Source organism: Camelina sativa, chromosome 17, assembly GCF_000633955.1.
Source record: "Camelina sativa cultivar DH55 chromosome 17, Cs, whole genome shotgun sequence".
NCBI classification, from domain to species: domain Eukaryota; kingdom Viridiplantae; phylum Streptophyta; class Magnoliopsida; order Brassicales; family Brassicaceae; genus Camelina; species Camelina sativa.
In genome coordinates, this window is record NC_025701.1 from 20,503,141 (window position 1) to 20,517,100 (window position 13,960).

The window sequence follows — 13,960 nt, forward strand, 5'->3', positions numbered from 1 at the left end:
CCATTTTTTTTTTTGGGGTGCAAATATATTTGCTTTCTCTAATAATTCTACCTAGCTAGGTATTTTTTGGTAGTGTTTAACAATTTAAGAACTCAAGTTAACCATTAACAAAAGTAAAAACTTCAACATGAGCTGTGAACCAAGAAGTTTATTAAAGCCAAAAAACACTGAAAAGGAGTTGTAAGTTGTAACTATTATCAGTATTTTTCCTGAAATGGAATTGTATTGAATGTAACTACTAACTACTGTATCAGTGTTTGTCCTTAAATGGAATAGTAATGAGTGGCTCCACCAGTATTTTTTTATCCGACTATAGTAATTGGAAAGTACAAATATGAAACTAACCTTTAAATGCGTAAGAAATTACATACAATTACCATTAGATAAACTTAATTAAAATTAATAAATTAATTAAAAAATAAAAAACGTAAACATATCCAATATAAAAAATTTAGAAAACTAAAAAAAATCTTTTCAAATCAAAACTAATTTGTACTTAAAAAATAAAAAATTAATTTGTACTTGAAAAAATATTTTATCCCTCTAACAAATACAGATTTTCTCTCTCTAATAAAATAAAAAAATATTTTTATCTATTAAATCAAAACTAATTTTTAGTTGAAAATTTATTTTCTCTCTGTAATAAATTATGGACAAAAAGTACTATATATTTTTTTAAAAAAATATAAGCCAATTCACAATTTCAAAAACTAAGAGTTTATATCCAAGTAGACAATAAAATAATTTTAATAATTAGATTTTGAATATTTTGTTAAGATTTCAAATTTGATTCTCCTATCATCTTTCTTTTATTTTATTTACAAATTGTTCAAAAAAATTCTGTAATACTTATGATTAATAAATATGTAGAATTGTTTCTGCATATGTTGTGATTTGAATTTTTAAAAGGAATATATATTAATCAATCTATAGAAAAAAATGTGTGTTTTAATTTCTATATTGGCGGGTTGGTAAAACTAAATTTATATAGTTGCTAAATTTATTTGCTCACAATTATAATATTTAAATTACTACTTCATATTTCACAAAATAATGATACATGTAAAACTGTAAGATATATCAAAAATAAAATACTATAATATTTTAAAATAATTAGTGTTCAAAAAAATATGTATAGATTTACAGAACAATTAAAAATAAATATTATCTCAAACAAAATAATTTTTAAAATAAATATAGCAATAAGTTTTATATTTTTTCTTTTTAAATGTTGATTTGTGCTTTAAGCACGAGATATCTCCTAGTGATCATAGTAAATAAGTTATTATCAAATACTAGTTTATTTTTTTAATACAAAATCTACATTTATGAAATGCTGATGTTTTTAAAAATAAACTAAACACTAGACATCCTACTATATTAATTGGGAAGTACAAATATGAAACTAACCTTAAAATGTGTAAAAATTACATTCAATTGCCTTAGAAAACTTAATTAAGATTAATTAATTAATTAAATATAATTAATTAATTAAAAATGAAAATCAGGGACACATCAAATAAAATAAATTGTAGAAAAGTAAAAAAAATCTATTAGAATTCAAACTAATTCGTACTTAAAAAAACAAAAATTAACAACTAAAATTTTAAAAATTCAATCGAATAAAATCTATATAACTACAAATTTCATCAAAAAAATTTTGCAGCATGGGTTAAAACGTTTATCAAATATATAACAGTTCCGTTTAACGGCTTAGATTTTAAAAATTAATAAATAAAAGATATAAATATAGTATCTTATCATTTTCTTCTTTAACTTTCCCGATTTTTATTTTATTTGTTTGAATTACTCAGTTTGAAATACAGAGAGAGAGGAAGAAAAATAAATATTAGACTTTAGTCATTACATGCAAATGTTTTATTGACAGGTTTTCAATAAAAAATTTTAAAATAGAAAAATTATAATATTAAGCAAACCGAATTTTTAATCACAAACCATTATAAATAACATAATAACAAAATAAATTATTACAAATTTTCATCAAAAAAAAGTTCAGCCCGCGGTTTTCCGCGGGTTAATACCTAGTTAATATTATTAGCAAGGAAGATGAGAACCCATTTCATGGAAATAGTAATCAATATTAATGTTTCAACGTCAGAATTGATGAGTTCACATGAAACTTCATAGTAAGGAGATCAATCTGCTCACGAAGCTTTATCTCTGTTAGCGAAAGACTCACCATAGACAGTTCTACCTGCAAGACAAATTTACACACTGGCCTTAAATCATACAAATTTTTGTGTTAAACTAATTCCATGATTGAAGTATATTATATCGATGGTAAAATAAATATGTGAGATGTTTTCGAAGAGAAATTAAATTTAATTTAAAATATTCAAATTGCTACTATAATTTACATGTAAAAACAAATTAACTACCATGAAATTCATAAATTTAATTTAAAAATAATCTGTAAGATGAATTTTAATACATTTTATTAAAATTTATTTAATTTTTTTTCATAAATATTTTTCAAATCATTATCATTTATCATGATAGTTTATTCTATTTCTTCATTCTCACTGTACGTAATTTCCGTTTAAAATTTAAGTTATCTTCATTGGTTTCATACATCTTTTATCTTTGTGCTTAGAATTCTTATAGTGTCACCAAGCTAAACCTTCATATATTGCAATATATATAAGCAAATGCTCATTCTAAATTATCAAAACAAAGAAAACCACTAAAAGAGTCATAGAAATTTAAGCAATTGGGTGGCAAATATTGTATAATTGTATTCATGTAAGAGGGGATCATATATATAATATAGTATATATTATTTAAATATAATATAATATAATATTTATATATTTATATTTATTTATTTTAATGGAAAAAAAACTTCAAATTGTTCTATTTAAACTTGGAAACTAGCTTTGCGATTAACTACTTCTGCCCACCATCTGTTTAAGAGAACCAGAAAAATCAAGTTCGTCATTTTTTCTTCCTTTTTTTTTCTATTAGTAATTTCTTATCGATCAACTTGTATGGCTTTTTACTTAGAGTTTACATGCTCTCTAAGCTTTCTCTAGATTTAAAAAGAAATATAAGATCCGTTCAATACTTTTCATGTGGTTATAGCCTTTTTCCCCCGTAAATAGTAACGATATATATGTCTTTTCAACGTTGTCACTTTGATCTATGAGTTAATAATTAAACATTTTACATGATATATTGAAGGGTTGAAGGAAATTTTAACCAAATGGCCAATGATCAGAAGAATGGTGAGTTTTTTCCAGCGAAGGATAATGCGCCAGCTCCAGCGACAAAAGCTGATAAGAAAGAATATGTGGTATCACAGCCACATCCGATCGAAAACATTGTTTTAGTTGGGCGTACGGGGAACGGAAAAAGCGCCACCGGGAACACTATCGTCGGATCAAATGTGTTCAAATCGAAATCAAAAGCATCAGGTGTTACAACGGAATGCCACGCAGTTAGAACCGTGACACCAGAAGGTCCTATACTCAATGTGATTGACACTCCTGGTATGTTGTGTCATTACAAATTTTATATGGCGGTGATTGTATATCTATATATATATATATATATATGTTACTAATTAACGGACCGGGGTTTGTTTGTTGCAGGTCTGTTTGATTTGTCGCTGTCCGCTGATTTTATCGGTAAAGAAATCGTTAGATGCCTAACTCTAGCGGATGGAGGGCTACATGCTGTGCTATTGGTTTTATCTGCAAGGACTCGAATGAGTCAAGAGGAAGAGATGGTACTTAGTACCTTGCAGGTCCTTTTCGGCAGTAAGATTGTTGATTACCTCATCATTGTTTTCACGGGGGGAGATGTATTAGAAGAGGATGGTATGACACTGCAGGAATATTTGGGTGGTAACTTGCCTGACTTCTTAAAGGTGCGTGGTAATTTTTGATCAAATTTGTGAACTCTGTGAGGTTTCCAGCTTTGGAATTTACGAAATTTGCACTCTTTGGTTTCAGAGAGTGCTCATATTGTGTGGCCAACGAATGATCCTGTTCGATAACAAAACCAAGGAGGAGGAGAAAAAGAGAAAGCAAGTACATGAACTTCTCAAACTTATCGACCAGGTCAGAGAGCAGAACCGCAATATTCCGTATACCGATGAGATGTACTATAAGATAAAGGTTAAACAGTTTCCCATTTTTATTCCGTTTACATGTATCTCTCGTGTGTTTTAATGCTGAAATTAAATTCTCTCCCTCATCAGGAAGAAAATGATAGGCATGAGAGAGAACAAGAGGCGCTTAAATCAAAATCGTATTCAGAAGAAAAACTCGAAGCACTGAGGAAGGAGCTACAGCTAACGAATGAACGAAACCTCAAGGCAATGGCAGATATGGTATATAAACTCCTCCTATTCGTTGACAAAAAAACACACACACACACATATGCATAAAAGTGGTGTTGAAATGGACGTTAACAATATATCTTTGTCTTTTCCTCAGCTGGAGAAAAATATGAGAATAGCTAATGAAGCACAACAGAAGCTCTTTGAGAAAAGAGAAAAAGAACAGGAGCTGAGCCTCCGTGAAAAAAATGAACTGATGGAAAAGTTAAAACACATGGAAGGACGTATGCGTGACCAGATGGAAGCGCAAATGCGTACCATTCAGGGGTGCAACATTCTCTGATCACTGATCACTTTGCCCTCTTCCACCCCTGCACACTTTTTCTTCTTAATAATTAAATAAAATAAAAAATGCCATTGCCGAGAGTTTGTGTTTCTGACGCGGAGTTTCCTCGTTTGAGCAAGCTCTTGGACTTCTGGCATGATCTGAGTCTGGTTTTGCTTTTGTTTCAATTTCATAATTTCCGTTATTTCCTTGAATTGAGGCTATTCGCGTAGCCTAATCTTTGTTTTATTTGCTTCTTGTTTGTATTATATATATATATCTGTGTGTGTGTGCGCTTTGTAAGGGGACATGTTTAATATTTGTATTAATAAAGAGTTGAGAAAGAGTTTTTTTCTCAATGGACACTTTGATTTGTAAAAGATAACAAATCTAAACTACAGTATGATCTGACATTCAAGCAGTACGCTTCATCTGACATTCAAGTAGAGGCTGGAAGTATGAAAAAAATATATATTAAGAAATCTCACTAAGGCATTTTAGCTAGGTTGCATGGAAACGGAAACGGATACGCGGAAACGAAACGTTTCGGAAATAGGAAATGATTTTTTTTCAAAAAATTAAGTAATAGAAATGTGTATGAAACGTATATATATATATATATACATATCTATATATATATGTCTATACATATATATAGGTATAGATATAATAAGTCCCCAAACATAAAAACCATATTAAATAAAATATACAAACAACACAAATTCAAAACAGAAATATTAGATAGTTTAATTAAAAGTAAAACTGTAAAAAAATGAATGTTCAAAATCAACTTTTTTGACCAGCATCGCCATATATTTAGGGATTTTAACTTTTAAGCTACTAATTACGTTATATTTTTTTCATTATATGTATCATGAATGCTTATATTTTCAAATTATTTATTTATTAAATTTTGAAATTATAAAAAAGAGTTTCCGCCGCGTTTCCAAAACGGAAACAGAGTTTCAATCGTGTTTCCAAACAGAGATTTTTAGGAATCGTGTTTCTGTGACTTGTTTCCGTGTTTCCACCAAAACGTTTCGGAAACGGGAAACGTACCTCAAAAAGAGTTTCCATGCAACATAGGCAATTGGTGGCAACTTATCCTGTGGGAAGGTTGTTAAAGGGTGGGGACCAGGGTTCGAGGAACGCCTGGCGCACCAATAACCTACTGGTGGATGTGGATTTCCACAGTGATGGGTTAGGATCGATGCCCTGCAGGGCCAGCTTGGGGTCCGTTTGGGCGGCTAGCAGTGAGGCTAGCGGGCTAGCAGTGAGCATAGTGGAGTCCACGGGACGGGTTGTTATAACGGCCCTTCCTTCAACGCTGTTAAAAACTCATCCTCCAATCCAAAACGAACCATAAAGTACTGTCGTGGTAGATCCATTACATGCATCATACCCTTAGGTTTCCATAGCTCTCGTAGCTTTCGATTCATAGTCTCAATCAAGATACTCCTTCCCAGCACCCTCACAACCATACATTGCTTCCACAGCCCATGCATCACATCCAACACCTCCGAACCAATCGTAATAACCGGTTCCCCATCCACCTCATTTGGGAACTCCAAACTAACCCGTGACAAAACGAACGCATCGTCCAAGACCGACTCTGGCACCGGCATACCACCGGCTCCTCTTCCGGTCACCTTATGCACCCACAAGCCCGGCGTATCCGGAGGATCCCCCGGCGGTCATGACTTCGCACCAATCTCCGTCATCGTCGTATCCTGACTCGCCATAAAAAAAATTTAATTGAACTTTCTTGATGATAAACTCGCCATATAAGTTCTTGTTTTATGTAAAATCATTTAAAATAATCTAAAATCTCTTGTTATTCAATTATGGATATAGAATACTTACTTGAAATCTAGTGTTATTCAAAATATCATAAGTTTTTTAAAAATGCTACTTTGAATGATTCTGTAAGACTTTAATTTGTTTTTTAGTTGACAAATATGGGTAACAAAATCCTACCTTTTGAAATAGAATTTTGAAGGATTTCATAAAAAATAAAAAATAAACAGTCTCTTTACGTTCTTTCTTCAGGTTTTCAACTTTACTGATAAGACCAACTAAAGTTGTATGAATCGTTCACACTTTACATTCTCAAGTTGAACTAACAGAGTAGTAGTAATCGGCTTCTTGATCACACTTTACATTCTCAAGTTGGGCTAACTTGTGGTCGACTCTTCTCCGCGTGCAAGAGATAGAGCTGTCTAAGCAGTGGAATTTTGGGGTCTAAGCAAGGGAGCCATAAGCTCTTTGTATGCAATAATGTACTCTTCCAATCCAATCCCGTCATTGCAACTTGCTGCATACGTTGTTTTGTCTACTGAGCCTATTTCCAGGCTGGCCATAGTTGCTGATGGGAATGCACCACTGAATGATGAGTCTCTCAATGATCAGGACTCAAGAGATACTGGTTTGCCATCTGAAGAGAAGCTACGGCTAAGAGACGAAGTATCTTGTACGGTTGAGAAGTTAAATCATGAACTTCTTGATACGGATTTAACTGCACTAGAAAGGGTAAATTTCACTTTCAAAAACTTTGTTTGGTTTATTGTCCCTCTTTAGGCAAGTCAATCACTGTTTGATCACTTCTAGTGGCAGGTGCAAACGTTCCTGGCATGGGCTTTGTTGCTCTCGCATGTTAACTCTTTACCTTCACTAACACAAGGACGAGAAAGAATGGTGCAGTATATAGAGAAAACTGCATATCCATTGATATTAGGTAGTCTTTTTCAGCACATTCCTCTAGAATTATACATGGCACAGAGCTTGAAAAAAAGACAGGGATATTATGACGGAGTTATCTGTGGTAGCTTCTGTACACATTCATGCAATTATGACGGGTTCGTCCCTCTCAACAGTTGAATCACTTTGGCCTATCGAACTGGAAAGATGGCTTCGCTTGCTGGGGCCATATATGGCCTGATACTACGTGTCTGTAACGCCCCCGAACCTTTCTATGACCACGAAGGCCATCGGACAGCCACAGGACGCCACTATGGGAATTGTATCGAGGTGATCCAGTCGAGGGACAGAAGCTGCAGACTTCCCGACCGGTCCTCCCTAGCACAATTCCACCCGCAACCGAGACTACTTAGGCTTTGCAACGCTTGCGGCCTGGTGCGCTGTGTTGGTCCGGACAAGGCCGAGTACCATTTGCAACTTGCTATGTTTTCCCCGAAAACCGAATATACATAGATAGTCGAAAAATTTTACAATAATCATTTAGAAAAATATAGGGTTTTACACAGAACACAGAAAACCCTATCCGGCACCCTAATGTTTGCTCCAGCTCTAGACTCACTTAAGCATCCTGCAAGACAAAATAATATCATGAGTAATCTAAGATTACTCAGTGAGCCTGGGCACCCCTTTCTCCTAAACAGGATTCTACTTCCCCAACCCGACTACCCCGGCAAGCAAAGAAAACAAGCAAGGCAAACTAGCAAGCAAGTAATCAAAGCAACGCAACGGAAACAATAGCGGAAGCAATTGAACAGCAAACAAGCGAGAGAGGTTAGATCAACGCGATTTGACTCAGACGATCTAGACTCACTACTCACGGAGAAAGACGACTAAAGGGAACAAGGACTACTTGGACACTTTAGACTCTTAACTCATACACGACTCGCAAAGACGACTAGAATAAAACAAGGGACACTTGAATACTCTAAACTCTTCCCTCCTATCAATCAAACAAAGACATCTAGAATACAATAAGGAATACTTGAAATACCCTAGACTCTTTCACCTAAGGGCCCTCGATAGTCTGTTCCATTCTACAATGTTTCCCATGCCGAGACCACAAAGGTAACCAGCATGAGCCCACATAAATGATACATCGTCATGTAGCGGTCACACTAGTAGCTAGCTAGTCGTGACATTGTCCCGCGCGAGTGGTCATTGGGAACTCTCGCGAGACAAACCGCATTTGGAATAGAAGATCGACTTCACTATTCTAGCTAGGACTCGAGAAACAAATTCAAGAGACTTCGCTAAAATACTCACAACAACTCAAGCAAGAAGATCAAGCAAAACAAGCAAGAAATTCAAGCAAGAGAACATGCAACAATCGACAAGCAACAAGAATGATAATTCAAGCAACTTATGATTATTCTACATGCATGCAACCAATTTGTCCAACTTAAGCAAATTAATGCAACAAGTTCATTTACGCATGCAAGCCAGTTTGATTCAACCGTTTAAATCCTTTAAGTCCAATTAAGCATGCAAGCTAACCTCATTCGATTTTTTGCAATAAAATTTGCAAATAAACTTCACCAATTTAATCATGCATGCAACCGATTTTTAAGCAAGAAAGTTTGCTAGTAAAATCCACTAAGTCTCAACATGCATGCAATCCTCTTAACCAGTTTTTAAGCGATCCAATTTACTTAATATGCATCCAAATTCATCTTGCATGGTGATTCCTAGCTCAAATTCGATGTGCATTTAAACATGAATCTAGCATGAATCTTACCATATTTCGCATGCATCAAATTAAACCGATTCTAACATGAATCTAGTCTACATGCAACAAACAAAAGGGAAACTTGCAAAGATCAAAAGATCAATGAAGCCCCTACATGCATTACCACAGAACTCACCCTTATGCAACTGATCATGACCGGACTCCACTGCACCACGGATCAGACAATCTTCTTCTTCGCGTCAGACAGCGTCCCGTTCTTCGTCCGCTTTCGTCCGCAACCACCGTCTCTTCTCGGCTCGCTCTCGACACAATCACTGTCTCCTTCTCGGCTCGCTCTCGACACAATCTCCGTCTCCTTCTCGTCTCTCTCTCGATGCAAACAGCGTCTCGCAATGATCTCTCTTGTTTTTCTCTCGGAATTGAGAGAAACAAAAGCTTTAGTGTTTGAGTGTTTTGTGAGGAATGAGAGAAAATGAGCAAATGAAGTCGCAAGCCCTCTATTTATAGACTCGACCTCTCCTTCTTCTTCCCTTAGTGCGGTTTGACAAATGGCAATTTTTGTTTGCATGTAGCGCGTGCGTTGCACTACCCAATCCCCATGCTACATTCCATCTTGTAACACAAAATTCTTTCTGCATGAAGGGCATGTAACCTGATTGGGCACTTTGCAAAGGAAGAACAATTCCCGCTTCCCTCGGCAAAACCCGTCCTCTGGTCTGACGCTTTCGAAATTTCTCGGCATTTCTCGGTCTCGCTCGGACACTCCTCTTGGTCATCGCTCGGACACTATCGGTCCTCTCGGCAATACTCGGACACTATCGGTCCTCTCGGCAATACTCGGGCACCATCGGTCCTCTCGGCAATACTTGGACAATTCTCTCGGTCTATCGGACACTGTCGGTCCTCTCGACAATACTCGGACAATTCTCTCGGTCTCTCGATCTTCTCTCGGACATCACCCGGACATCACCCAGACATCTCTCGGATGTCTCGGTCTTCTCTCACGGTACTTAATCGTCTCTTCCATCTGTGCCGTTTCCGCATAGACCGTTACCTTCCGATCAGTCTTAAGGTCTCGATCGCACCTCCGATCACTTCGGTCTTGGCTCGGACATCCTCCGACTCACGAATTTTTCCTCGGACTTCCTTTGGTCATTCTTCTTTATCTTACTTCCTCTTCCATTCTAAGTCTTTTAGGGTCATTTCCTTGAACTTTTATTTTGGGATTTTTTCCCTTAGTGAGGGTCATTACAGTGTCCTTCCAGCTTATGTTCGAGAATGGTTTAGCAAAATGCGTGACCGTTCTGCATCATCTCTGATTGAAGCATTTACAAGATCGTGGTGCAGCCCTTCTTTAATAAAGAACAAACTGTCTCAGGTATGTGCAAGAAAAATATTTTCTCATCTCTGAGAGTTGCATTGAAGTCGCACTAATGCATTTGTAAATACTCTGTTCATTGTTTATGTGAGCTGCAGATAAAGAAGGCAGACGTTAATGATGAGAGCTTTTCAGTCAGCATAAGTAAAGCGGCAAACGAAGTAGCTGCTACATATACAAAGGATGAAACGGGGATGGATCTCGTGATCCGGCTTCCAGTTTCTTACCCACTCAGGCCTGTTGACATTAATTGCGCAAAAAGTATTGGCATATTGTTCGTAATCAGAATAATATCCAGTTCCATCCTATAGACCAATAATACGATGGCAGAAAAAGTTGGTAGATTCACGAAAATATATGATTACATCTTCCTTCTTCATTTGCTTACGCTCTAGCTGGAGAACAGAACCCATGGGCTACAATGATTTGTCTTTTTTTTTGTTGTGTTGTAAAATCATACAAAATTTACTAATAAAATCTTATACAATCTCATAGAATCACATTTTATTTCTAAAAAAAAAATAAAAAAAAAAATAAAACACATTTAAATCTCCTAAAAAACTTTTAAAATCTTTCAGAATTCTAAAATATTAAAATCTTACCAAATCCAAGTTCAATAACCCCTCTTAATACCTACCATAAACAATCTTATCTAACTATATCAATCCCCCAAAACTAGCATATAATTTCTAAGAGAAGTTCATATAATTTTATAGCAACTTAATCGAAACAAATCTCGGAAATTATCACCACAATATCGAACAATTAACATAATCTTATAATGTTACCATAGTAGATCTTAAATTTCGAATTATGTATCCACGATCTCTGTTATGGATACAATTTTATTAATCAATTCTATCATATATAAAACATTGAAATATTAATCACAAAGTCAAAATTCCAAAATTTAAAGAATGTCACCTAATATGCATATCAAGATTGTATCATAATCCATATATACTTCGGATAACTTTATGAGATTCCTATTTTTGCTAAATCTATTAATTACTAATATGTTAATATCTAAAATTTGAAATTTAAAATTTACAGATGAACAAAAAAACGTTTAATATATTAAATATGGGTACTTTCTTGAATCATTAGACTGTTTTCTATTATTAGTATTTTGGCATCATTCGAGATTAGGATTGATTGCTCAATTGCTCAATCTTTTGGTAATACACTCCTTATTATAACTTAATCATATCATATGATATGTGTTTAGATCGGTTTCTCTCTTTTACGTGTAATATGTAGGTCCCGTAATATGTATGATATAATTTTCTGTATATAGCAATCACAACTGTGGTAACAATATCTGAGATCTTGAAGAACAATCGAGTGATGGACTCGCATCAGAAAAGAGTAAGTCAATTACTCAATTCTCTCTTCTTAATTACCATCAATCTTTATGTAAACCATTATCTTTCCTTTTTAAATCAAGAATTTGTTTCCTCTTTGGTGTTAAACAATAGAGGTGTTAACATTAACCTTGGCAATGAAAATTAAACCAACGGAAGGATGGTTTAATAGGTAAACGCAAGTTTTGTTATTTTAACATGAGGTTTCATTAACTGCATACTTTTACTGACATTCTTTTGGGTTTGAAATTGTTGCAGATTAAGATAATGGTTGAAAAATTCAATCATATAATTGACACCAAAGCCCAACGACAAGACTCTGGAGAAGGAAACTAATGAGGCCGCCTCGGAAGCACAAAGAGTTGTTGCCACCGGTTCCTAGAGACCAATGCCAATGAAGAAGAAAAACGATTTCTCCTTTACTCTGTTTGCTTTTTTTTTTTGTGACATATCAAATATAATACTCTTAAATATGAAAGTAATTGTTTGTTTAGCTAAAAATAGAATTCTTCATTTTTGCACTATTTAGTAAGTGTGTTTTGAATCTCTGTAACATCCGCAAACCAATTTTCTTATGGTTTTGGTGTGGGTGTCGATCGACACCCTTGGTGTATCGATCGACACCCTTGGTGTATCGATCGACACCATGTTTTCCTGTTTGGTCCGGTTTGTTTTAATTGCTGTTTGGTTCGGTTTGATTCAATTAAAATCCCTAATCGTGTTTATAAGTGCTAAACGACAAATTGAGGGTTTTGGGAAAGAGTTGTGTCGGCGTTGAGTGAGAAAAGAGAGAAAAAGTAGAGAAATCGTTTCTTTGAATTTCTGGGCTTGTTCTTGGTCTTTTGGGAAAGATCTGAGGCTGTAGAAGGGATAGCTGTTGCTGGGAACGAAGAAGAAGCTCCTGGAGGTGTTGTTCCATCGATTTCTCAACCCCAATCTTCTGTTCTTGAGGTGAGTGCTTGACCATGGTTGATCTAAGCATGAGATCTCTCTTGTTTGGGTGTTTTCTTTGTTGTTTGTGTTGTTTTGTTGCTTTTGNTCCCATCTACTAGGTTATACACACAAGCATATGAGACCCTCAAGTTTAAGCAAGCAAACAAAACACAAGCAATACATCAAACCAGGAAAACAAGTCTCGGTTGAGACTGGTGTCGACCGATGCTACAAGAGAGTGTCGACCGATGCTCAACCAAAAGGTGTCGACCGATGCCACTAGGGTGTCGATCGATGCTCCACCAAATGGTGTCGACCGATGCTCCTAGAGTGTCGATCGATGCCTCTTCTGCAGACACGATATGGAGGTTAGTGGGTATGGGACCACTAGTGAATTATATTATAAAAAAAAAAAGAAGGGTTGTTTCATTTTGGTATCAGAGCCCTTACGGTTCTAGATCTAGGGGTTCATTGTGCTTTTGCTGTTGATGTTTAGGATTCCATGCTATGATTGATTGTGTGAGTCGGTCAATTGAGTGTGGCATGAAGTCCTAGAACATCCTCTTCGAGCCTGTGTTGTGATTCCACGGTAAGTTGTGTTTCTTGTGTATTAGAATTATTGTTTGCTTAGCCTTCTGTTCTTGGATGATACAGATGGTTAGGGGTGAGGATGCTGTTGGTCGCGGTCGTGGTCGTGGGCGTGGTCGTGGTCGGGGTCGGGGACGAGGTCAGGTTCCTGAGGCCAGTGTGAGTGTGACCCAGAGCATGGCCAGTGAGGAGGTAGCGGAGTCACAGGTTCATCCTAGTGTGTCTGGAGACCAGGCTGGTTTGGGTGACGGCAGGGCGGATGGGCCCGGTGTCGGTCACGGTGTTGCCCCGGGTGTGAGGGTTGCAGCTGAGGGTGCTCCGGGCAGGGAGGATGTCTTGATGGACTTGCTAGATCAGGTTTTGCAGTGACTTCCAGNTGATTGTGTGAGTTGGTCAATTGTGTGTGGCATGAAGTCCTAGAACATCATCTTGGAGCCGGTTTTGTGATTCCACGGTAAGTTGTGTACTTGTGTTATTAGAAATATTTGTTGCTTAGCCTTCTGTTCTTGTTGGTACAGATGGTTAGAGGTGAGGATGCTGTTGGTCGCGGTCGTGGTCGTGGTCGTGGGCGTGGTCGTGGTCGTGGTCGGGGACGAGGTCAGTGTCCTGAGGCCAGTGTGAGTGT

General features: G+C 36.1%; 1 protein-coding gene across 1 annotated transcript; it reads left to right on the plus strand.

Moving 5' to 3' along the window:
- Positions 2,907-4,966, plus strand: LOC104757739 (immune-associated nucleotide-binding protein 8-like). Its single transcript, XM_010480507.1, has 6 exons — positions 2,907-2,950; positions 3,202-3,509; positions 3,612-3,889; positions 3,975-4,139; positions 4,223-4,354; positions 4,461-4,966. Exons 2-6 carry the CDS (start codon positions 3,224-3,226, stop codon positions 4,644-4,646), a joined length of 1,047 nt encoding a protein of 348 aa, XP_010478809.1. The 5' UTR covers positions 2,907-2,950; positions 3,202-3,223; the 3' UTR covers positions 4,647-4,966.

Coding starts and splice junctions, on each gene's coding strand:
- LOC104757739 (XM_010480507.1), top strand. CDS start 3,224: ATGGCCAATGATCAGAAGAATGGTGAGTTTTTTCCAGCGAAGGATAAT. Junction 3,890..3,974: donor ACTTGCCTGACTTCTTAAAG/GTGCGTGGTAAT, acceptor CTTTGGTTTCAG/AGAGTGCTCATATTGTGTGG. Junction 4,140..4,222: donor AGATGTACTATAAGATAAAG/GTTAAACAGTTT, acceptor CTCCCTCATCAG/GAAGAAAATGATAGGCATGA.